This window comes from Chelonoidis abingdonii, chromosome 19 (assembly GCF_003597395.2).
Source record: "Chelonoidis abingdonii isolate Lonesome George chromosome 19, CheloAbing_2.0, whole genome shotgun sequence".
In the NCBI taxonomy this organism is placed as follows: Eukaryota; Metazoa; Chordata; order Testudines; family Testudinidae; genus Chelonoidis; species Chelonoidis abingdonii.
In genome coordinates, this window is record NC_133787.1 from 7,124,504 (window position 1) to 7,150,153 (window position 25,650).

The 25,650-nt window shown below is 48.7% G+C and overlaps 1 protein-coding gene across 2 annotated transcripts in view; it reads right to left on the bottom strand.

The window, feature by feature from the left end:
- CPNE2 (copine 2) overlaps positions 1 to 25,650 on the bottom strand; it is a 184,174-nt gene that overhangs the window by 116,117 nt on the left and 42,407 nt on the right. The window contains exons 1-2 of one of the 2 annotated variants that reach the window (XM_032774049.2): positions 19,204 to 19,276; positions 12,148 to 12,344 (exon numbers count right to left, since the gene is read on the bottom strand). In XM_032774049.2, coding sequence (XP_032629940.1) covers positions 12,148 to 12,344; positions 19,204 to 19,261 — 255 coding nt within the window. In that variant the 5' untranslated portion in view covers positions 19,262 to 19,276. Of the gene's footprint in view, positions 1 to 12,147; positions 12,345 to 19,203; positions 19,277 to 25,650 lie in introns of those variants that run through there. The other variant, XM_075073711.1, reaches the window with a different exon arrangement.

A 25,650-nucleotide genomic window follows, 5' to 3' on the forward strand; every position in this document is an offset into this window, starting at 1 on the left:
GAGTAATGCTGGAAAGAAAAGCCAGAGGCTCAAGGAAGGGGGTCTTCATCTGCCTTTGGGTTAAGCTGATCCCAAAGGGTTAGTTATTTGAGTCTGGTATTACAGAAGGGCCCTCTGAGGGGTAGGGAACTGCCCCAAAACCAAACCCTGTACAGGGTTATTGATCCCTTTAATTACAGAAGTTATCGCTAGCTCCAAACACCTCTGATCACACCTCCCACTTGCTCCAGATTTTGCAGAACATCTTTCAGCTTGACCAGGCTGCCTATTCATCTGTGCTACAAAGATGGGCCACTGTGATGTAATCCAATTAAAATATGACTATGCAGATTATTGTTGCTACCACTGTTATATGAATGCAACAAAATCTTATACAAAGTATGATGAATGGCCAGAAAGGGTTACGCATCCTGCAGGATGAATGACACAGAGTTAACCATTAGAGACAAGGGAGTGGTAATTAGGGCCACTCCATGGTAGATAGGCTAGATGAACTTTGAAATGCAAACCTAAATTGTTAGAAATTGGAGGTGATACCAATTGTATGTGTGTGCTCATACGTTAGCCATGTAAACAGACAGTTCCTGTCTGTCACTATAGCTGTTGATTCAGAGATCAAAAAGGAATATTAACATTAAATGAACTGTAAACATAGGATATCGCAGTGTTCCTCTCTCTTTGAAATGTATAGCAAATCACCTGAGAACGATGGAAAACGGGCAATTGCCTTATGTTAATCTGTGTGGATAATTACAGGTGATGCCTAAGAAATGGATCTACTTCAAAAGTCCCCATAATTGCTTATTGTTCGCCAAAGGACTCTGAGCTGTCACAAGATGACCTGGTATTGTACAAAAAACCTTTGGGTCCCAATCCTTTTGATCTCAGACCTGCTTGATGCTTCATGCAAGAAAGGCTTAAGTCATGCGGCTGAGATCCCAGTCCTAAACTGGAACCCCCTGAATATGAAGATTGAACTATAACCTATGAACAAATTCTGAAAAAACTCTTTGCAACTACAATGCTCGCCATCTCTACTATGAATTCAAATCTCAAGAACTGTACTCATGTCTGTATGTATACTGATCCTTTAACCAATACTCTCTCTCTTTTCTTTAATACATTTTCTTTTAGTTAATGAGAACTGGCTGTAAGCATGTATTTAGGTAAGATCTGGAGTATTCATTAACCTGGGAGGTAATGTGTCCAATCCTTTGGGAGTGGCAGAACTTTTCTATATGATGAATAAGATTTTCAGTAATCCTCATCCTATTTGACTTGGATGCCTGGGTGGGAGCCTAAAGCTGGGTGGTTTTAAGGGAATGGTGTTGTTGGCTTCTGTGCAAGGAGTGAGGTATTCTACAGCCTGTTTTGTGCTGGCTTGGTAAATCAAAGTATTGGAATATCCACCAGTTTTAGGGATTGTTTGCGCCATTCTTTGCAGTGCACCCTAATTGAGCGACCTCACTTGTTTCTCCTGAGACCCTGCTCACAGACCCTTTCAACAAATACAAAGAGACTTCCCCTTAACCTAGGGGCTGCTGCAAGGACCTGGGTATCATGAGATCACTTCTGCTCTCATCCCTGCCAACTGCTGCACGGTATTTCCATGCGCTTTGAAAAAGGCGGCTTCACCACACTCACAGGCGGAAAGCTTCCCTTAGAACAGGTCTAGAGTTGACAATATTATAATCTGTATGTCACACTGCAATGGGTGATAAAATGCAGATGGGCTACCTTCTGGTACTTCAGCATAGTTTGATTGTTGGTGTCACAAAGGTACCCATCAAACCTGCCAATGACCCATTACCAAGTACAACCCCCTTCTCACCTCACAGCCAGTACGCAGGAGAAAACCACCTCTCTCTTATTTAAATCCTGCTAAGAGTTCAACCAATGGAAAGAGTCATTTGGGTCCAAACATGGAAGAGAAGTTCGGTATTTTTAATCTGTCCCAGAAAGAGCACTGGACTAAATAAAGATTTCTGCGTGGGCCAAGTGGGGCACCTTGAATTACAAGCACAAAACGAGGAAAAGTTCCCCAAGTAACGGAGCTTGCCCAGGATGAACACAAATTTAAAGCTCCATAGCAACAGAAGGGAGATTTATTAGAGATGTTCCATAGTTCTCAACAACTGGGGAGCGCTTTTAGGGGGCCTAAGGAAAGCTTGTGCTGGCAGGGTGATGAACCTAAAAGGGAGGGCCAGTCCAGAGCCTGCAGAGCCTCACTCAAACACTCCCGAGAGAGAGAGAAAGGGAGGAATGGAGGCAGAGGAGCCAGAACTCCTCATCTCTAACCCTGAGGGGAGAGAGGGAAACACAGAACAGGGGCCAAGGAGCTGCTCCTGTTTACACAAGGTCTGAATTTGGTCCTATGTCTCTCCATGCCTTCTGGTGTTTGACCTGGATATGTCGGACTGGATTTTCAATAGAGCTTCAGCTGCCATTTTTGGCACCCAAGTACACAGCCGGAGCTTCGGAACAGCTCAGCAGGTGAGCGCTTCTGAAAAATCTGGCTCCAATTGCGGGTGCTGAGCATTTGAAAATCTGGCCCTGGCATTATTTGCATGAAGTTAGTCTGCTAGCTCCATGGGGCAGAGACCTTGTGAGCCACTTCCAATGGAAGATAAGCATTGGCCATGTTGCTGCTGCTACACATGACCAGATAGTCCAGGCTGTGAAACGCAAAGAGGGGACAGGATAGAAACAGCAGGATGAGACTCAGGGCTTGGCTACACTTGAGAGTTACAGCGCTGGTGGTGGCTTTACAGCACTGTAACTTACTCCCCGTCCACACTGGCAAGGCACCTACAGCGCTGTATCTCCCTGGCTACAGCGCTGGTTGTACTCCACATGGATGAGAGGAATAAAGAGAACAGCGCTGGTGCTGCAGCGCTGGAGTGCCAGTGGAAATGGTGATTAATCTTACTACGCTGTAACTGACCTCCGGAATTTTCCCATAATGCTTTTAACTAAAGAATTCTCTTTGTTTCATTGTGAACTCAGGGCTTCTGGAGCTGCTTATCTAAAAAACAAACACAGCAATTGTTTGCTCAAGCAGAGGCAGGCAGGGAATGTCCACAGCTAGCCTTTGCTTGAGGAGAGAAACAGCACGGCTGGGTGGGGGCAGAGAGTCCCTCAGAGCAGCTGCTTATCTGGTCTGAAGGCTATTTGCATTTAAGAGTGAATGAGAGAGGGGTGGGGGAAGTAGTCGGAACTTGCAAGGCAGGGAGCTGACATAGTGTCGGCTCCAAAAATCCACACTCTCTCTCTCCCCCAAGCTCCTGTCACACTCCACCCCAACCCCCTCTTTTGAAAAGCATGTTGCAGCCACTTGAACGCTGGGAGAGCTGCCCATAATGCACCACTCTCAACACCATTGCAAATGCTGCAAATGTGACCACACTGCAGCGCTTTCCCTACACAGTTGTACGAAGACAGCTTTAATTCCCAGCGCTGTACAGCTGCAAGTGTAACCAAATCCTCAGAGCAAGTCACTGGGTCTCTATCGATCAGAGATGACCTGTGCAGGAGTGGTACAAAAGCAGCCAGCCGTTCTCTGCAGAACACACCAGGAATGGCATTTGTCAGTGTGCCTCATTGCATCTGACAGCGGCTTCTTTATGGCCACAGCAACATGACATCAGTTCAATGGAAAGTTCAATTAAGACATGACTAATTTTTATGCAGCTCCTTGGCTTTTGTTTTTTCAAAGGCTGATTCATGGCAAATTTTCAGCTCCTGTTAAGCTTAGTGAGACAGAATCATTGCACCTGGGAGACAATCTGACTGCTAGAAACAACACTGAATCGTAATCTTCGTTGGGGTTATCTGGCACCTCATGTAAGACATTGCAGGCACCAAGTCTGGGGATATTTCTTTCGCTTAACTGTAGCCTCCACTGTTGTCATCTGGACTGATCGTTAGTGGCTCATTACTGAAGGATTTTACCTACATTCTGAAGGAGCTTTAACATCACGCTTTCTCCCACCTATGCCACCTCCTACAAGGGAGTTCATCACCTCAACCCCATTACACACACAGAGTCTATACTTATCGATTTGTCCTTCCATTGCAATTCTGTAACGTTTACATCGTATGGGGTACTGCAACATGATGTTGCCTCAAACCAACTTTAGGGCATGAGATCCCATGATGACATGCCGAGGGTCCCCAAAGCTACATCAGCCCAGTGGCCATCCTGTATCCAGACAAACCTGGAAATATCAGGACAAAACCTTCCTGTTGCCATAGCAGCACCTTACTGGGAGTAACACTGGCCAGTCCCAGTTCCCTGCCCCAGCCCCCATTTGTGGATCCCAGCCAGCTGCTCTCTAAACAGGAACAATTAGCATTCAGGAGCAGTGACCACTCCCCCTTTTCAGCTGGAGGCAGCCCAGCCACTGACAGTGAAGTTCTAACAATGTGCTGACCTAACCTTTGCTGACTTCACAAAAGCAGAGTGTCTAAGGCCTGGTCTACACTACACGTTCAAACCGAATTTAGCAGCGTTAAACCGATTTAACCCTGCACCCGTCCACACAACGAGGCCCTTTATATCGATATAAAGGGCTCTTTAAACCGGTTTCTGTAGTCCTCCCCAATGAGAGAAGTAGCGCTAAAATCGGTATTGCCATGTCGATGTATGGTAGTGTGGCCGCATATTGACGTATTGGCTTCCAGGTGGTACTCCACAGTGCACATTGTGACTGCTAGGACAGCAACTGAATCGATGCAGTGGTCCAGGTAGACAGGAAAACCCCACGAACTTTTGAATTCATTTCTGTTTGCCCAAGCATGGAGCTCTGATCAGCACGGGGTTTGGCGATGCAGTCCCAAATCCAAAAAAGCTCCAGCATGGACCGTACGGGAGATACTGGAACTGATCGCGTAAGGGGAGACAAAATCTGTTCGATCAAGCTCTGTTACAGAAGACGAAAGACAACGCATTGAAAACTCGCAGGGTAGTGAACAGGTACAGCACATTGCCGGTGTGACAGCATAACGAACACGCCAAAGATCAAATGACAATCATGGAAGGGAGGGGTACTGAGACGCCAGCTTCCCCTCCCGCCAGTCTCACAAAGCATTTGCATTCTTGCTGAGCTCCAATGGCTGAAGGCAAAAACATTCTTCCCGATGTTTAGGGTATACGTCGGCAATTTATGCCCTTCCCCTCCCCCCCCCGAAAGAAAAGGGGAAAAAAATGTTTCTTGCCTTTATTCAATGTACCCTAATGCTACTGCATGCTGCTGGTAGACGGGTGTGCTAGCGCTGAATCAGCATCCCCTCCCAATGGCAGATGGTAAATGTGACTGATATCCGTCTCTTCACATCAGCCCGTGGTGCTCCGGCTGGCCTTGGTGAGCGTCAGCAAGGGGGCGCTGGGTAAAATGGAATGACTCGGTCATTCCCCAGTAGATGGTACAAGAACGGCTGGGTAACGTCTTCATCATAGCAACTGGGGTGAGCTCATCAGCCCCAGCTTTCAGTTAAAGAAAAATTCTGTACTGCCTGGCATCATAGCAGCAGGAGCTGGGCTCCTATCCCCCGCACCTTTTAATGTCCTGCCTGGACTATCATAGCGCAGAAGGCTGCTCCCCCTCATTACTCACTAAAAAGTCAGTGTTTCTTATTCCTGCATTCTCTATTACTTCATCACACAAATGGGGGGACACTGCCACAGTAGCCCAGGAGGGTGAGGGAGGGAAAGCAACAGGTGGGGTTGTAGCGGGTACCCCTAGAATGGCATGCAGCTCATCATTTTTGCGGGATCTCTGGGGCTCTGCTCTCTGGTTCTTTAGTACACTTGCCCATATTCTAGCAGGACTGACTCTATTTTGACAAAACATAAAGAAGGGAATGACCCGGGAGTCATTCCCATTTTTGTCCACGAGCCCCCGGGCCGACCTCAGCGAGGCCAGCTAGGAGCACCCATGACAGCAGCAGACAGTACAGAACGACTGATAACGTCATCTCATCGCCAATTTACAATGGCATGGCAGACAGTGCCAATCAGGGATGGTAACCGTCTCTGCTACTGTGCAAAGCCAAATGAATGCTGCTGTGTAGCACTGCAGTACCGCATCTGCGAGCAGCATCAGTACACACATGGTGGACAGTGACAAAAGGCAAAACGGCTCCATGGTTGCTATGCTATGGCGTCTGCAGGCAATCCAGGGAAAAAGGGCGCGAAATGATTGTCTTGCCGTTGCTTTCAACGGAGGAAGGATGTGAGATGACGACATTTACACCAGAATCACCTGTGACACTGTTTTTGCATCGAGATCTCAACCCAGAATTCCAGTGGGCGGGGAGACTATGGGAACTATGGGATAATACAGGATAGCTACCCACAGTACAACGCTCCGGAAATCACGCTAGCCTCAGTACATGGACGCACACCACCAATTAATGTGCTTAGTGTGGCTGCGTCACTCGACTTTATACAATCTGTTTTACAAAACCGGTTTATGTAAAATCGGAATAATCCCATAGTGTAGACATACCCTAAGAAACTGCTCATTCAAGACCAAATCTCTATAGTGTATTTTGCAAAGTAACAGGGGCTAAACAGAGCAGATGCAAAAAATAAACCACACATTTGATTGCATCGTAAAAGAAGCTGATGTTGAAGCCATCTGACACAATCTTATTGATAGCAAAAGAGGACTTTAGAATTACGGCAGATTAAAGGGACACTGCATGACAAGATTAGAAATCCTGTGAATCTAACCCAGATCACCGCATTAACATCAGCAAAAATAAAAAAAAATCATGACCGAGATGGGTTTTAGCTTTCGATTTAAGTGAAATTTTACTACTGTTGAAAGGTGGTGAGAATTCAGAGCCCTGGAGACTTAAGATCTTCTTTAGCCTGACAGAACAGATAAAACATGGCAGTGAAAGATTCCCATATCCCACCCAGGGTGCCCTATCAATATTCCTCAACCCTGACTTGGAGGGACCAACTCTAGGAGCTAAGGATGGTTCAAGCTATAACCCAGTAACCCAGTTCATTCATCGGCTTCTTTGCCAAGACCCTTCTGGTGTCAGTCCAATTCGTTCCAATTGTCAATGCTTTTTTGGTGGGAACTCCTGTTACCATGGACAATCTATCTGTTCCATTAAAAGAGAACTGGATAAATTCCTGGAGGTTAAGTCCATTAATGGCTGTTAGCCAGGATGGGTAAGGAATGGTGTCCCTAGAGCCTATTTGTTTGTCAGTGGGTGGAGATGGATGGCAGGAGAGAGATCACTTGATCATTACCTATTAGGTTCACTCCCTCTGGGGCACCTGGCATTGGCCACTGTCAGTAGACAGGATACTGGGCTGGATGGACCTTTGGTCTGGCCCGGTATGGCCGTTCTTATGTGATTTTATATACCAGTCCATAGCTACTAATTATCTTCTACCACTCCTGGCCTGGAACAAATTCAAAGCGGTGACCAACAGGTTAGAAGCGAATGGCTCCACAATTCTCCCAGTGCTCTTTATGTTTTTTCCATTCAGCAACTTGTTACATAAGGAAAAGCCTTCCAACACATTACATCCCTCAGAATCATAAAAATAAACCTGCAGTTCCTTGCACAAACATCTTGGCCCTGTGCCTTCTTCACGGCGTTTGTTGTACACTGAGCCAACACGTTTTGTCTGCACATCTTGGGTTTTAATTTAAAACGCAAACCTCCTCCGCCGTTGTGACTAGAGGACAGGCTGCCCATAATTCCTCAGAACAACATGTTGTCTGAATAGGGACCAGTTACAAAGTAAGACCAAAGGCTGCCCTTTAGAAAGTGGTGAACTCTTGGTTCTAAAGAACTGCAGGAACCTCTAATATAAAAAGGAGAACGTCCACTTCAATCCCAGGGGATAGAAGAGAGAGAAATTGGGGTTGATTTTCTGGTGGTTTCACCAGAGAGCTGTCTAACTATGGCCAGTCTGTAAGACACTCCATAACAACAGTGAAGTCCATGCTATTCTGCAATCCAACCTGCAGTAGCTCTCATCTATAAATGCAAAGGTTCAACCCACGCAGATTACAACTCCTAGCATGCAATGGTCTGCCCCCATCCACAAGGAAGGCTGCCCAGATCAGGAAGGACCCTTACATGTTAGGGCCTGTAGTCTCCATATGAAAGATGAGGAGACCTGCAGTATTGTCCCTCTTACGCAAATGGTCCCATAGCTCCTAGGAAGCTGTAAGATCCTCCCTCCCCAGTCCCCGAGTTGGGCCAGGTCCTTCTTGCTTATCAAACACAAACAGTGCCCAAAGGGACTGTAAGTATTCCTATGTGTGCGATGTGCCGTCGTGCTGCATTTCAGTCTGAGGCCTATTTTCAGCATAGTAGATGTTTGGCTGGTGCTTCTTTTTTATTTTTTTGGATGGTAGAGCCTTGGTATCTGGCCAGAACCAACTTAAATCATCAAATAATTCATCCAATTCACACACACCATTAGTTTCATTAGCAGCTTCATACTGCAGAGGCAGAGCACCTGAAACAAGACCACGCAACGGCTCTTTGTGCTTTGCATTTTTAAGGGGGAAACAAATTAGATTTCTTTGTTCCACTGTCACGGGGCTGGGTGGGTGCTGGAGTTCCTCTTCTCCCAGAACAAACTCAGGTTTGCAGGCCCTACCATGGAGAGTGGGGAGGGCGCCCAGTCTCAATGTAAGGGGCGGCGAAGGGAATAAATAAAAGCAGTTCTCTGCTCCTCGGCAACCCACCAGAAGGAATTATGCTGCCAAGACTGATTTTCAACACACGCAGGGACAGTGTGTTTCTCTTTAAGGACCCTCAGCTGGCCCTTGCTGATGGGCACCATTATTGTTTGCAAAAGGAACTGCCCAAGAGCTGCTAACCTCTGGTCATAGCGGCTGGGCAGCACACCTGGTGTTTTCCCGGATGTGCTAAAAGGAATGGAAGTAATATTCTAGTTCTCTCCCTCTAGGTTTAGAGCTTCTGTTTCCCCGTCCTGCACGTGTGCCTTCTGACACAGGCTTCTTGATAACAGGATAAAACCTTCAAATAAACACATAATCGCTAATCTATGCAACCCTGTCTTCTCAAAATGGTTAACCGCATCTTCCCCCTCCTCACCCTTGGGCTTTTGACCATGTCCTCTTCAGAAGATAGGCTCTTTGCTGCCACGACCCCCTATTACAGGTCTGGACAACATCCAGCACAATGGATAAGATCTGACTCCCTCATATTTCCTCTCAACTTTCCAAGACCTCTCAAACTCCATCCCTGGGAAATAACTTGGTTTCAGTTCTGTTCTCCCCAAGGATGTTAGTGTTGACATGGTGGCATGAGCTATAAGGCCATAGGACAGGGGAGGTCAAACTACAGCTCACGGGCCGGATCCAACCCATCAGGACTTTGGATCCGGCCCGCGGGATTGCCAGCCCCATGGCCCAGTGGGGCTTAGGCAGGCTCCCTGCCTGCTCTGGCCCTGCGCTGCTCCCAGAAGTGGCCGGCACCACATCCCTGCTGCCCCTGGGGTAAGGCGGGGAAGAGGGCTCTGCGCGCTGCCCTCGTCTCCAGGCTGCAGGGACGTGGTAGCGGCTGCTTCTGGGAGTGGCTGCCACCCCTGAGCCACTCAAGGTAAGCGGCGGCAGGCCAGAGGCCACACGACAAACCCTTCCTGCACCCTGAACACTAACCCCCTGCCCTGAGTCCCCTGCCGCACACCACACCCCTTCTACACCCCAACCCCCTGTGCTGAGCCCCCTCCCACACCCTCGTGGACCCCAACCTCCTGCTCTGAGCCCCCTGCTGCACTCTGCACCCCTTCCTGCACCCAAACCCCCTGCCCTGAGACCCCAACCCACTGCCCTGAGCTCTCTCCAGCACCCTACACCCCTCCTGCACCCCAACCCCCTGCCTTGAGCCCTCTGCTGCACCCCACAACTCTCCTGCACCCCAACCCCCTTCTCTGAGTCCCCTGCCACATTCTGCACCCCTCCTGCACACCAACCTCCTGCCCTGAGCCCCCTGCCGCACGCCGCATTCCTCCTGTGCCCCAACCCCCTTCCCTGAGCCCCCTGCCGCACTCAGCACCCCTCCTGCACCCCAACCCCCTGCCCCAAGCCTCCTTCCGCACTCTGCACCCCATCCCCCTTCCCTGAGCCCCCGCCGCACTCCACACCCCTCCTGCATCCCAACCCCCTGCCCTGAGTCCCCTCCAGCATCCCACACCCCTCCTGCACCCCAGCTCCCTGCCCTGAGCCCCCTCCTACACTCTGCACCCCTCCTGCACCCAACCCCCTGTCCCAGCCCTAAATTCATGCAATTTCCCCACCCAGATGTGGCCCTTGGGCCAAAGAGTTTGCCCACCCCTGCTCTAGGGTGTTTGGATCTGATGGCAAAGAAACAAGCCATGATAGTGTTAAGATGTAGCTTCTGCTCAGCGTCTCCTCCAATAAAAGGTGACAGGTGTGGTGCATACATCTCATCCCGCCAAGCATGATCAAGATTCATGAACCATTTAGAGGCTTTTCCCAGTGAGCCAGTGACTGGACTGCAGTTCACACAGCACAGAACTGAACCTCATCACTTTCGTGCCTCTCCTTTTTCTTGCTCAGCGGCCCCCACCTGCTGTCCCAAACTATGGATCTGGAATTCCTTAAAGGCCTGAACCCAAGTCCATTGACCTCCCTGGGCTTCAGCTGAGGCCCTAGGTAATCAAACACATCCCATCTCCACAGTCCCCCTGAATAATGCAAATCAACAGCAGTACCCAATATACCAGCCCAAACCCACGCCATCAAGTAACATTTAATACCGACTCAATGACTGGCTAATTCAAATCAAAAGAGCAGGTTCACACTTAGCTGGGGCTCCAAAAAACAGCTCATCGTACAGCTTGGAATGGCACCTCTGGATTCTAACCAGGGCCTTGGCACCCGGGACTCCACATTAGGTCAGTATCGCAGTGTGCTCAGATTGGGCTCGAGTCAATAGGGATCACGACAGCATTGCCCCAAGCCTCTACACATTGCATAGGACTGTGGATTGTGACTCAGGCAGCTCTGGAATATTAAGGAATGATTTTAAGCCTTCACTGTGCTGTGACAGAGGTTGACATTTCCGAGCCTTGTAACCATAATTCTAAGATTTTTGTCCAAATGACAAGAGAGACAAGTCTGCGAGATGAATGCAATGGCAGCAAAACCAGACGCATCACAGTGAGAACTCACATACTGACACTCGCAGGTCTGAGATGATCACTTATGCCCAATACAGAGGCTTTCAGGTAAACTTGGGAATGTTCTGAAGTTTCCAATACCCACCATAGATGATCACACTTAGCTGATCGTTCCTCTTAAAGGTAAAACTGATCAAACACGAAAAGGCACTGACACCTGCAACTGTGTCTAAATGAAAGACTGACAGACCATAAACAATTCAAGGGACCACTGGAAAAACGTGGACACTTGTCCAAACAACTTGGCTTCATTTTAATGGAAACTAGGTGTCCTGCTGGGCTTAGAGAGCTTGGAAAAATCTCTCCCTCAGTTGTGTCTAAAAAACTGGGCTATATATCCCATGGGCACAAGCTCTCATGCTATTCCCATTATTTCCTGCTTCCCCAGCTGGAAGCACTAAGACAAGAGTCTGTGTATTTCAGTACTTCCACCGCAAATTTTGATTAGGCTGCAGGGACAGACACAGGGGAACACGGAAGATATTTTAGTGTTAACTTGTTCCAACTATGGCACAAGTAGCTGTGACTCTGATTGGGAGAAGGTTCGGGTGATTTCTTTTTTTACCTGCACTTGTTCACCCAGCCCTCATTAAATAGCATTCATTTTCTTACCCCCTTTTACTGAATTCAGATGAAATGAAAACTACACCACATAGACATTTATTATATATGTTTGTGAAAATAGTGGGGTTTAACTGATCAAGCCATTCAGTCTATAGAACATTTGTAAATGGAGGCACTTGACCCTTCTGTGCCTCAGTTTCTCCACTCTGTATTTCCTGTCCATTCAGGCCCTGATCAGGCAAACATTTAAGGGCATGCATAACTTTATTCATGCACGTAGCTCCATTGGCTTCAGTGGGGCTATTCACACCCATGAAGATATGTACACACCAAGCGCAAAGGGTAGACAATAGGAGGACTTTGTGACTTACCTCTGTCCATTTGCCATTGGCTTCTATGAATAAGACACAAAACGGGTCAGATTTGGAGGTCACATCCCTGTCCAGAAGGTTTTGGCCGCACACGGATAACTCAACTTTGCAAACACAGTACTGGGTCCCGATAGGCCCAGCAGGGGAGGGGCTTAATGTATACGCCATGGACTCCAGTAGTAAAAACTCCAGACAATCTGCAGGAGACAAGGGAATGTACGAAAGCTTCAGTCATGGCAGAAAAGCAAACAGCAGGCTTATTGCAGCAAACACGACGTCAGTTCAGGCTTCAGCAGCAGAGCACCCAAAATATCCAGAGTCTGAGTCTTTTACATTAGCTCCATCCTGGAACATGGCTTCCTGTCCTGATCTATTCCAAGCATTTTATTTTGTCTCTGTCTTCTACTCATGTTTACATCATCAAGGCCCAAGTGACCAGAGAGAAGATACCCGATATTGGAAAACATTATAACCCAGCAGATTAAGAAATAAAGTTCAAGAGCTTGAAGAAAGAAAATTGAAAAGAAGATTTATCTTTTTTGTAACAGTGAATGTAGTGAACATTGGAACAGCTCACCATGGGGCATGGTGATTACTCCATCACTTGGTTTTTCCTCAAGTTTGGAGGCCTTTTTCAAAGAGAGACTCTTGCTCAACCATATGATTTTGGGCTCAGTGTTCGCGCACACGAGGGAAAAAGAACCGCCTCCACTGCAGGAATTATTGGTTGAAATTCTATAGCCTGTGTTCCATACAAGGTCAGACTAAATGATTTGTAGGTCAACAGGCTGAAAGGAACCATTGTGAACATCTAGTCTGACCTCACGTGTAATACTGGCCATAGGGCTTCCCTGAATTAATTCCTGTTTGGACTAGACATCTCTTTTAGAAAAGCATCCAAGCTTGATTGAAATACTTCCAGAGATGGAGAATCCACCACAACTCCTGGTAAATTAATCCAATGGTTAATTACCCTCGCTGTTAAAAACGTCCACCTTGTTTCTGGTCTGCATTTGTCTAGCTTCAGTGTCACCTGAAATAAGCAGCAGAAAGGCTCCAACAACAATAATCATCAAGGGAAGGAGGTGGAAAAAGGTGCAATTCTGGGAAGATCCTAGTGAACAGAAACGAGACTTGCTTGAGCACTTTTACTAAGTTCTTGCCACAATGCTGCAGAGCCGCAAAGTGTGGGCTGTCATTTAAAAATAAGCCAACGTATGTCCAGTACCCAATAGTTAAATTAGAACAGGATGGTTTGGCCACACCCTAGAAAAAAAACACACAGCAAGTCCCGTGTCTGAGTCAGCAGCTACACCCTTTATACAAATATAAGGAGGCTCAGGTCAGGCTCTAACATTTAACCTTATAAGTAAGCTATTCATGGGGCATATCAACATAGGCAGTAATTTCCAACTGAGGATGCAGGCCTCCCACCACGAGCGGGACAGGAACTAGCGCTGCAGGCTGGGCAAACAGAGCTAGAAAAGCTGCCTGTAGCCTGGTGTATCTGACAATGGAACACTGTTACACCACATTTCAACCACGTCAGAGCAACGCTTAAGGCCAAGAGATGCTATTTCGCGACATCGATTTTAAAATCAGACTGAAAGTGCTTTAAACAAAAACATTCCCTGGCAGTTCCAGTAATGTAGACATTGCAGCCTCGTGCATGAACACTGGAGGGGGGAGAAATTTTCCAGAGTCTCAGGCCTTGCCCACACTGGAGTGGTGTTGCTGCTGGGGCTGTTGCACTGCATTAACTCTCTTGCTACAGTGAAAGTGGTACAGCTTCCGCCAGTGCGGATGCAGTTCCACAGATATAAACGATGCTTCATGTCAGTGTACCTATTCCAGTATGGGAAGGGGAAATGAACTATACTGGTACAAGGCATCTTTAGACCAGTATAACTGCACTCATGCTATGGACTGTACGAACAAAAACTAGCCAAAGCAGTATTGTGTTTAGACTAGTCTTCAGTGATTTAGGAGTCTATGTTACATTCTCAAAAGTGACGTAGGCACTGAAGAACCAAGATTTTAAACAGTGACTAGAGATTTTGGGTGCCCAATCTGCAGGACCTGAAAAGGAGCCTGATCTTCAGAAAGGGCTGAACATCCACCCTCTGAAAAACCAGGCTGTGTTAAAGTATCTCTTGTTGGGCAGCCAAAAATCTCTACTCAATTATAAAAATCAGGGCTCAAGTCTCATTGAAAGCCATGGGATTTAGGCCCTCAAGAGCCTAAATCACTTTTGGAAATGGGACTTAGGCCATTTTTAAAAGATTTCTCCTGGCCAACACTTTTTGGAAAATGTAAAATTTTAGCAAAAACAAAATATCTTCAAAGGTTGATCACAAGATTTAACCAGCTCTTCTGAGAGCCTAGAAGTGAACAATTGAAAACCAGACTAAGCAGTGAAACAGAATAGTTTATTCTCATTGTCCAAGCTGAGAGAAATGCAACAATAAATGAACAGTAAACTAGATTTTTAAATATTCTATTTTAATAATCCAAGGACTAACAATATAATATAATATTATATAATAATATAAGACAGAAAACCAGTGATATGTCAAAATCTAACTTAAAAAAAAATCTGGTTCATTCAGAGAATTGTTTCTCAGGTATCTGCCTGGCAGGTCTTGCCCACATGCTCCGGGTCTAACGGATTGCCAAATTTGGGGTTGGGAAGGAATTTTCCTGTGGGTCAGATTGGCAGAGACCCTGGAGGGGGGGGGTTCCATCTTCCACTGTGGGGCAGGGTCACTTGCAGGTTTAAACTAGCGTAAATGGTGAATTTCTCTGTAACCTGAAGTCTTTAAACCATGATCTGAGGACTTCAGTAACTCAGCCAGAGGTTAGGGGTCTATTTCAGGAGCGGGTGAGATTCTGTGGCCTGCAACGTGCAGGAGGTCAGACTAGATCAGGGGTAGGCAACCTATGGCACGCATGCCAAAGGCAGCATGTGAGTTGATTTTCAGTGGCACTCACGCTGCCCGGGACCTGGCCACTAGTCCAAGGGGATCTGCATTTTAATTTAAGCTTCTTAAACATTTTAAAAACCTTATTTCCTTTACACACAATAATAGTTTAGTTATATATTATAGACTTATAGAAAGAGACCTTCTAAAAACTTTAAAATGTATGACTGGCACGCGAAACCTTAAATTGGAGTGAATAAATGAAGACTCGGCACATCACTTCTGAAAGGTTGTCAACTCCTGGACTAGATGATCACAGTGATCCCTTCTGACCTTAAAATCTATGAGTCTAGGAGCTGACACTTTCTGAAAGCTGTAAAATCTGGTTTTTAAAAATTAGGAACATTGAGTAGAGCTGTAAATCACGAAAAACTGTACACACAGATGTTCATGCTTTTAGGAAAGAGTTTTTATTGCCAGTGAAAAATGATGGCCCTTGGCCCAGTCGACACACTGGTTTTGTATTGGTATAGCTATTTTGGTTAGAGATGTGACTTGTTACCAAAACAGAGATTGAGCTGGAACAACCTCTAGCGTGCCTACGGTTATATTAGTATAAAGGTGCCTTATACTGGTGTAGCCAATGCCCTCTTCCATATAGGAATGAGTTCACCAGGGTAGATAAAACTGCACCCATACTAGGCGGGTCCTACCACTTAAACTTCAGTAGCATGGTTAAAGCTGTACCATTTTTGTGCATGGACAGGGCAACTGAAATTCCTCTGGGTATCCACAAGGTAGGGACAAAGCAAACAGCAGCACCTCTGGGGATAAAATGACTGGTTCATGCCTAGGGCCATACCAAACTCATGGCCATGAAAAACGTGTCATGGATCATGAAATCTGGTGTCCCCCATGAAATCTGCCCTTGTGTACTTTTACCACTCTAGGCTTTTATCGGGAGGAGGGGTCACAGTATTGCCACCCTTACTTCTGTACTGCTGCTGCCCGCGGCGGCGCTGTCTTGTGAACCCCTTTGGGTCAGGACCCCCAGTGTGAGAAATGCTCAGTCTGGGTTTTACATATGCTTTGCCGTTTTTATTATAACAGTGTGAAATGTAACATTTAAATAGCTGAAACTGTGAAAGTCAATATTTTTAAAATGCTATGACCATAAAATCTACGAAAATGGACCGTGAGTTTGGTAGGGCCCTGTTCATTCCCATTCAGCCATTAGCCTCTCTGTTGAGAATGCCAACACACCTGCCAAGTTGTGTTAAATGTAACATTGTTTTTGGTGACATCGAGACCTGCATACTAAGAACTGGACGGAGAGCCACATCTCACTGCCCATAACCCTCAAACATCTGTCCACTGATAAGGCTGTTGGGTCAGCACTGACCCAGGCTGGGTTTGAACCAGCTATATAGAGGGAGGAAGGCTGGCTTCATATGTAATTACTCAACTTCTTATGTACCATGATCTTAATGTGGTGGTAGAAATAGAAAGCCTGGAACTCGCACCATTTCCAGGAAACTCAAGAAGAGTCTTCAATTGATTTAGGAAGTGCAGTTTTAAGGTCTTTGAAAAGGAAACTCCAGGATGTCGGTGGAACCTGAGTTCTCCACTTTCTACTCCCTCCCCTGCCTTAAGGTTAAGGCTTTTGTTTGGTATAAAAGGGTCATTGCCTATTCTAGATAACCAGCCCCTGTTCCATGCCCCACATTGCAGGACAAGAATGGTGGGAAACATACCCAGAGAAACAAAGGGAGGGCCTTAGCAACAGTCTCAGACCAACAGGAGAAAAGCCTGCATGAGCGAATAACTCTCGCTGCAGCTACTGACTGCTAACGTGGACAATGCTCCTATGGAGCATTCAGACAGCAGAGGGTTAGCTATGGTGAACTGCTTTTGTAACCAGATGGTGACCCTTAATTCAAAGATAGACTTACTGCCACATCCAGCCTTTTGTAGTAGCGAATGCTGAATTCAAGCGAGTGAGAAAGAAAGGGTTTCTAAACAGCAGGGCTTTCTCGCTCGCTACTAAAGCTGCCTCACCTGGCTGGAGCTGGGCTACCGGCTAGGGCAAGAGAAAGCAAACGCAGGCTGGTGTTCATCCGGGATTAGGTGTGGCCAACCTTCTGATTTACAGGGGAACGCTTCCCTCCCTTCCAGTGACACCTCAGCCCATTAGGCTCAGTTGAAAGCCAGTTTAAGTGCCCCAGGGCCCCTCTGATATTGCAGCATTTCACATCATGTTAACACAAGAACCAAAACTGGCGAGAATCAGGCCAAATGTGTTTTTCCAGGTGGAAGTCCCGGAATGCAATACCCATCTTCAGGGGTGGCTCTAGACATTTCCCCGCCCCAAGCACAGTGGCATGCCACGGGGGCGCTCTGCCGGTCGCCGGTCCCGGGGCTCCGGTGGATCTCCCGCAGGCGTGCCTGCAGAGGACCTGCTGGTCCCGCAGCTTCACCACAGCCGCGGGACCAGCAGACCCTCCGCAGGCATGCCGCTGAAGGCAGCTTGCCTGCCGCCCTCCTGGCGACCGGCAGAACACCCCCTGCGGCTTGCCGCCTCAAGCACGCGCTTGGCATGCTGGGGCCTGGAGCCGCCCCTGCCCGTCTTAAATACACACAGTCCGAGTGGATGGTCCCATGTCCCCTATCAGCTAACCTTCAGGGAGAGCTGGCACTGAGAAGCAACACACCTGATGATGATACAACGTTAATGATCCAACCCAGAAGAGTTCATTCAACTCCAAAATGCAAATTAAAACATGCACCCTCTGTCTCTGCTGTTTCATTTCGGTTTGAGAGGGAAAGAAGTTCTCCAGCCCCTCCTTTTCAGTGTAGTGCTCCTAAGTACATTTTAAATTAAGTTTCCAGTAGATTTTTGGCACCAGGGTGGAAATAAGATTTAAACTGTGTGTATTTTCCATGAGTTTGTGGCAAGCGAAAGGGCTTCTGTTTGGCAGTTTCAGTGCAGCCCATGTAACCAGCCTTACATTCGGACACTACTGCTGGGACCGGGTAGGCGTAGGAGTCTATCACACAGCAGCACTCACCGGGGCTGGATTAACCTTTTGTGGGCCCTCCATGGGGGCAATGGAGCGGCCAGGAGCAACGGGGCAGGGCAGGGCAGGGGCGGCTATGCTTTGCCCAGCCCAGTGTGAGGGCACTATTTACAAACGCAGTTGCCAGATGCACAATGGCCCACCCAGCCCCATGCTGCCAGCCTGTCCCTTCCCTTTGAGGGCAGGCCCATGTCATGCCACACAGCCCCCACCCAACACCAGAACACCCCCGATTCCCTATGCCCAGGGCCCCCACCCAGACCCTGCCACAAATGCACAGTGCCCTGCACAACACCACAGCTGCCCAGCACCCCACACAGAACCCCCTACTCCCTAGTGCACCAATACCCACAGATCTTCCCTGCCCCCTCAGAGCCCACCGCATGCCCCCAGGCCCTCAGAGACCCACTCCCCTACACTCTGCCTCCCAGCCCCACTCACTGGCTCTGCTAGGAGGTGACTGTGTCGTAGTAGACAAGCTGAGCTGCCAGCGGAGCCAGGGCTGATCTCGGGGCGGGGAATCACTCCGGCCCCTAAGGAGTGGTGAGATCAGCCAGGCCAGGGCCTGCCCCACCCGGGCTCCTTCACTTGCTTGGAGGGGCGCAGCCAAGTTCCTCACACTGTTCCCCCACCCACTCATGCAAGGAACTGTCTGAGACTAGCCAGGCTTCTGCACCAGTGCCAGGCAGCTCAGCTCTGGGGAGACAGGTGGGGCCCCCCGGGTGGTGGAAAGCAGAGACTACCCAGAGGTGGAGGTGCACTGGGGTCCGGCCAGGAGGCAGAGAGAAACCAGTGGGTGGGGAGGAGCCCTCGGCCAGCCGAGGGGAGCAAGTGGTGGACAGGAAAGGGGGAGCCGGCGGGCTGGCGGGGTCTTGGGGCTCAGTGCAAGCGGAGCAGGCTAGGGCCCCTTTTGAGCATGGGCCCAGCTCCATGGTGCCACTGGCACCACTGTAAGCCTGGCACTGGTGCTCACTGCTGCGCTGGGGAAGGAACAGGATCACTACTGTGTTTCACGCTGTAGAGAAATAGGCCCAGGGCAGGGGGAGAATGGAAATCACCTGTACCAGCTGTGCGGTGATATCTGGGATTGGTTCTGTTTCCTTGGGCTGAGCTCATACGCGGGGGTGCAAGGAGGCAGCTTTGAAGAGTTGATCGGAATCTAAATCCTCCCCCAAACTGGGGATGCTCAGGTGCAGGGTTTTGGTTGAGCCCCAGCTCTGGTGACATTGAGTGGAAGAAAAATGGACAGCTTTCTGCAAGAGCAGCTCCACTTCCTAGTTACAGAGCAGCACTGATGGGCACAAAAAAGGGAGAGAGAGAGGAACGGTGGGCAGGAGACACGACCTGGAGAATGGAGAGATTTGTAGGTGCTGAAAAAGATGCACAGGATTAAAATGGGGTGGAAATCTTCCCCTTAAACGTTTGTTTGACAGACAATTGGGTTTTCAACTAAACAAACATTTTTGCAGAAAGCATCTCCTTTTGGGTCACATTTCAAACCCCCCAAACTTTTGGGTTTTCTGGTTTCTTGACAAAGAGTTTCAATTTTTCAGGCAGTGGGGAGGGGACAACATTTTTCTGACTAGGCCTACAAGTGATCCCTGGAGTAGGAGGAAAGGAAGAACATAAGAACGGCCGCACTGGGTCAGACCAAAGGTCCATCTAGCCCAGTATCCTGTCTTCTGACAGTGGCCAATGCCAGGTGCTTCAGAGGATGATTACCTGTTCTATTTGTTCCAGGCGACCCACCCCCTGTCATCCATTCCTAGCTTCAGGCAAGAGGAAGTCTTTAACTCATCCCTCCATACTCCTGGTCTTTGAGACCAGCTCATGGAACCGCCCTCCCAAAACCGTAAATATCACCTTCCCCTAACCTGCTAAACTGTCTCTGCTTCCATATGTCAGGACATTAAAATGTGATTTTCGTCCTCCTTTATTTACCGCTCTCTCCAGTTGTGCCAGCTGTGCTCCTACGCTATGAAGGGTCGATGGTTTATGCCTGCTCCTAGCTCTGTTCGCTTATAGTTGAATCTTTGTACCAAGGAGCATACTAATGCTGACTGTTCATTTCTGGAGGAGAGATGGGGAGAGGGGTCTTCTTCACTGGTTACAGGTCACAGACAGTTAAACAAAAAACCAACCGAAAATGTGCAATCGGCATTGTCTAAACCAGCCGAATAAAGCCCCAGGTTCAGCAAAGACAACAGGGGTCAGTGCACAGGGCACTGGACTGGAAGGCAGGACACCTGGACTCTGCTCTAGGCACTGCTACCAGCCTGCACCTTCAGGGGGCTACTTCACTTCATTTCTGTGCCTCAGTTTCCCTAACTGAAAGGCAAGAATAATGTCCACTTTTTGAGATCTATGGATAAAAAGAACGATCTAAGAGCTCAGTATTATGACTAATTGTTCTCCTACCACCTTGCCTCTGGCAGGATTCCCCAGTCACACACAATAACGAAGCAGGTTGGAAAGGCACATTGAAGTTATCTATACAGGTGCGTAGCTAAGAGTTTGAACTTAGAACATTCACACGACAGATGTTCCATTGCCTCTGGCCTGCAACTGCAACCGAGATCTGCCCAGGCACACTTGCCATTATCCACAACAGGCCGCATCCCATTCTGGTGTAAATGGAGCCGCACCAGTTTACACCAGCTGTAGATTTGTCCCCGTACGATCACTAACACACCAGCTGCAGTGAGAGGCCTGAACAAAGAGCAGGGGAAAACCTCCCCCCCAAGCACCATATGGAACATCACCCTAAGGATAACAAAGCACGTGCTTTGTGATGTACATCGCATATGCCCACCCATACCCATGCATTTATACACAGCGCACAGGTCTACTCGAACCACAAGCAGATCCACACAGCTGTGGTGATTGAAATTCACTCTACATTGGAAAAAAAGCCCAAAGTTTTTTAAATTCTCTAGCCTCATTGTCCAGGTTGCCACGATTTCTGCCTAGCATTTAAAAGCCACTCTCGCAATAGGCTTAATTTTAACTCCTGCTGGAAAATTCTGAGCTCTTTGATAGGCATTAATTGCGTTTATTTAACTGACAGGTACAGACAAGCAGGGTAGGGGCCATCATTTCAGGTCCAACACGGCCGGGGGGAGGATTCCAATTACCAGTTGAGAAGTAAGAGGAGAGAAGCCTAATTTCCCCTCTACACACCCCAATGCCTCCAAAACCTCAGACATTATTTCTCTTCCCAGGGCTTGACTCTGAACTCACTTACAACAGTGTAATGGGTTAGTCTGGTTTACCCTGATGTAACGTATTGCAATTTCAAGGAGAAATATGGGATTTCAAAAAGGACCCACGACATGGAAAGTCTCCGAGGGGAATGTATGTAGTTAAATAAACAAGAGGAGAAAATCCTCTCCCTCCATCCATCCCAGAAGGGGGTAACTGCCCCAAGAAAAGGTGGCTTGACATTTGCAAGTGTCAAATCTTCTGGCCGCCTCTGTCCCCGGAGCCTGTTTTTCCAGTTACAGTTAAAACACTGGATTGTCCCCTCTTTTTTTCTTTTTTAAATATACACATCATGCAATCAAAGCCTTAAAATAGCCAGACCTGTTCTATTTATACCACCACGTCTGTCTGCCTCTGCCTCCCAAAAGCGCAAACAGTCCTGCAGTGCTGGCAGGAGCTCGATTCTGGGGATCTTCCCTGCCCCGCTGCCCACACCTCAGCTATTGCTCCTGAAAGCAGAGGCAGTAAATGACTCCACGAAGGAGCTTTTCTCAGTACAGACGGGCACACCACAACTATTGTTCCATTGCACATCCCTCGAGTTCGCTCCCAGTCATCCCCCTAGCAGGGGCCTTAGGCACTTCAGTAGCAGCATTGCTATTCCAGTTGCATCCGGAGGCCTCAAGGAACTAGCGTGTAATGTATAGAAGGGTTTACAAGCCAAACGGACAAGACAGGGGAGAGGAAACAGACGTGAAGTGATTTGCCCAAGGCTGCATGGCATATCAGGGGCAGAGCCAGGAACGGAACCTCAGCCCAGGTCTCTCAAGTCCTAGCCCAGAGCCCTGTCTACTAAACCACAGAGCTTGTCAAGCTGCAGGGCAGAAATTTCTCTTTGTGGTGGATGCTGGACAACAAACAGCGACACTAACCTCTCCCACTTCTCCTTCACCCAGCACTCAAGGTCTAGCCAAGGAGGCTGCACAGATCTACCCCAGCTGAGGATCTGGCCTTCGAGAGCTATCATTTTATCATGTGCATTCAGTGCCGGGGGGGAGGTGATGGTTTTACAGCCTTGGAGTCTGAAGTGCTGGATTTAACAGGTACACCAAGAGCAGCTTACCCCACATGGCCCCATCAATTTCCCTCAACCCTGGATGTAGAAGGGTAACTTCTAAGAGCGAGTGGGAGTTCAGTCCTCCAGACCTTTTCAATCCCTGGCCTCTCTCGCAGACAGCAAAGGCTGTTTACCAGATGTGCCCTGGAGAGCGACTCAGACCAGGCTCCTGGCTCTGAGCCCTTCTGCACTGTTTGCAGGGCTTAAATTGAGCTGGAGTTGTCCGGAGCAGAGTACTGGTAAACATTTTCCACTCCCTTGGGGTTTTTAATAGCATGTTGGGAGGAGGAGGGGAGTCCAGGAAATACTCTATGAGAATTTAAGCCCTGAGCGTTTGCATGCAGAGCAGAACTTTGCTTTATAGCCCACTCCTAGTAGGATCGGACCCGAGAGCAACGCATTTCACAGCAGCTACCCAGTGATGAGAGAGGAATAATTCTTAGACATCCTGGCTGCCCTGGGGTGAATTTCAAGCAGCAACATTATGGCTGAGGCCTCTGAGGGTATGTCTCTGCTGCAGTTAAAACAGACGTGCCTGGCCTGTGTCAGCCGAGGCCAAGCTCTGGGCTCCAGCCTGAGCCCCTGACACCTACTCTGCAACCTGACAACTCTGCAGCCCGCGTCGGCTGACGTAGGCCAACCCCGGGTGTTTACACTGCAGTGTAGACAGAACTGGAGTGTGTATGCTCCTTCAACAGCTGGCAAGGTTATGCGGAGGGATTTCTGTTGGCCCAGATAGCCCCCGAAAGGTAGCTGGTTCAATATGAATCAAGAAGATGCCAGGAAGGTGAGTTGGTCTCAATTTATACCTCTGCTATCAAAGGTAGGCAGTTATCATTGTGCTGTTAACTTAATCAGTTCGATATTTTCCTTTGGAGAACTGACTGGCTCCGATTTTCCTGGAGGATTCCCAAGGAGACACATTCGTTTCAAGGACTGCTTGCAGGGGAGCAGCAAGTCTGCCCCCCACACTGACCCCACTCTCCCTCGCAATCCAAAATACCACAGCGCACACCGCTGAGATTGCTCCCCACCTCGGGGAGAGCGGGAGGTGGAGGACGGGGGTGCGAAGGCAGCACCAGGCGTGAGCACTGGCCCGAGCAAGAGGACTTGTGACCTGGTAAAGCCCTTGGACTGAGATTGAAGAAACCGGGGTTGAGTTCCTAGCTGTGCCTGGAGCTCCCTGTATGTCTCGTTGGGTCAGGGATGGCAACAGCCTGGACAGTCCTTACTGAATGAAGATTAAGGGTTGTAGCAGTTCACTGCATTGAAATGCAAAGTCTATGTATTACTGTGGGATTGTAGGTAACTTTTCTAGGGGGGAGATCTGGCCAGTGTAAACCTTGGGAAGTGGTATGAGCCTCAAGGGACTCTTTTAAACAATGTGCCAGACAAACAAAGTTTAAGTGGGGTTCTCCTGTGAAATATTGGGGGGGGAGATGAATGCAAATTACTCACTCTGGTTATGCAAAGACCCAAGCTTTAGAAGCTTTGCCCTGAGGAGGGGACCATTGTCCAGCTGATTACTTAGTTGTGGGCTCTGACGCTCAAAGACCCAAACTATATAAAGAAGCGACTCTCAGATTCACCGGGGTGCTTGTCCTGAGGTAACAGCTGTTATGAACTTGCAGTCACAGGAAAAAAAAACCTTTGGTGGGGTTTGAAAGACTGATCGTCTGCCAGAGCCCTGGTTGGAGCTGGGGTGATTTCTGGCAAGCTTCTTATCATCCATGTAGATTCTTTTAATATGTTACCTCCTTAGTGCTTTTACCTTAAGAATAAACATGCTTGCTTAGAAAGAGCTGTGTGTCACACTAACTATGAGCGATTACACTGTGGATAGCCTCCGAAGAGAAGACAAAACTGCTCTACTTATGCAGTCTGACTTGCTGGGGATATGACAGTGCAGGTAGAGAACTGTGCAGCCTGGAAAAAGCCAGTCAGGAGGGAGAATGTCATGGGTCTCTACACATGAGAGGTGATGGCTGGGGAGCCTGGAGACTAGAGCGGGTGCCCTCCCTAGACCATAGCGGGGGAATATAGGTGCAGTTTTCCTGAACTGTGACACTAGCATCATGGGACACTGATCTCAGACGGGTCCTCCAGGCACTACCCTACAATAAGTAACAATTCCAGCTGCACAGCCATAGCTCCCCTGTCGGTAAATGAATCTTGGAAAATTGAATCACGGGGCCAATTTCATCCCTATCATCCCTCCACTGACTCCAACAGAGTTACAACAGCAACTGGTTTGTCTCACTTTGTTTCTCGTTAGTATCTTCCTGTCCCGGCCTCCCACTTTCACACACGCTTCCTCCATGATCCTGGGGGCAGATCCTTGTGTGTAAACTGGCATAAAACCACTGACTTCACTGGAGCTATGCAGATTTACTCCAGCTGAGGATCTGGTCTGTTGTTTTCAGTCATGCGGCAGGAGCAGCAGCTGGACAAGGCATCAGGCAATTAAGCAACTCTTGAGCTCATAAATTGCACATCTGAGGCACTACAAGGCTTGGAGGAGAGATGGGAAGAGAGGATTATAAATGTAACCTGTAAGCCCGTCGGTTCGGGCCTTGTCCCCCTCAGGTGCGGCGGGGAGCCAGGGCGCCTCCTTCTAGGCAGCGGGATGGGTTCCACGCCGGTCCTGTACTGAAGGGTCAAGCAAATGAGGTCTATGGGCCCTGGCCCTTAGGCAGGGCGGGGCAACAAACAAACCGTAGCACAGCTCAGGGGTTCTGGGTGAAGGGGGAATTCTGCCACCCGGTTACGGGTGGCAGGGGGAACGCAGGCCCACCCACTCCTCTGCGTTCCAGCCCGGGGCCCTGGTAGCGGCGGTCGCCGCTAAGGCGGTCAGTGGGGATCCGGACCGAAACACACTGACAGGGTGGTCAGTGGGGATCCTGGCCGATACACACAGCCATAGGCTCGGGGCCTTCTGCGGCCTGACTGTAGTCAGCCGCCCCCGGGCTACTTCCAACTTCCCCCTCCCTTGGTACCTGTCCTCCGTCGGGCAGTAGTCCTGCCTGTGTCCCAGACCATTAGGTTTTCCTCGGAGTAACCTCGGGGGAAGCAGGCTCTACCGGTCACACGGGTCTCGCAGCCTGTAGTTCAGGCTGAGGCCGTCCTCAGACTCCGGCTGCGGGGCCAGGTCCAGCCACGCTTCCTCTGGCGATACTTGGCCCACCGA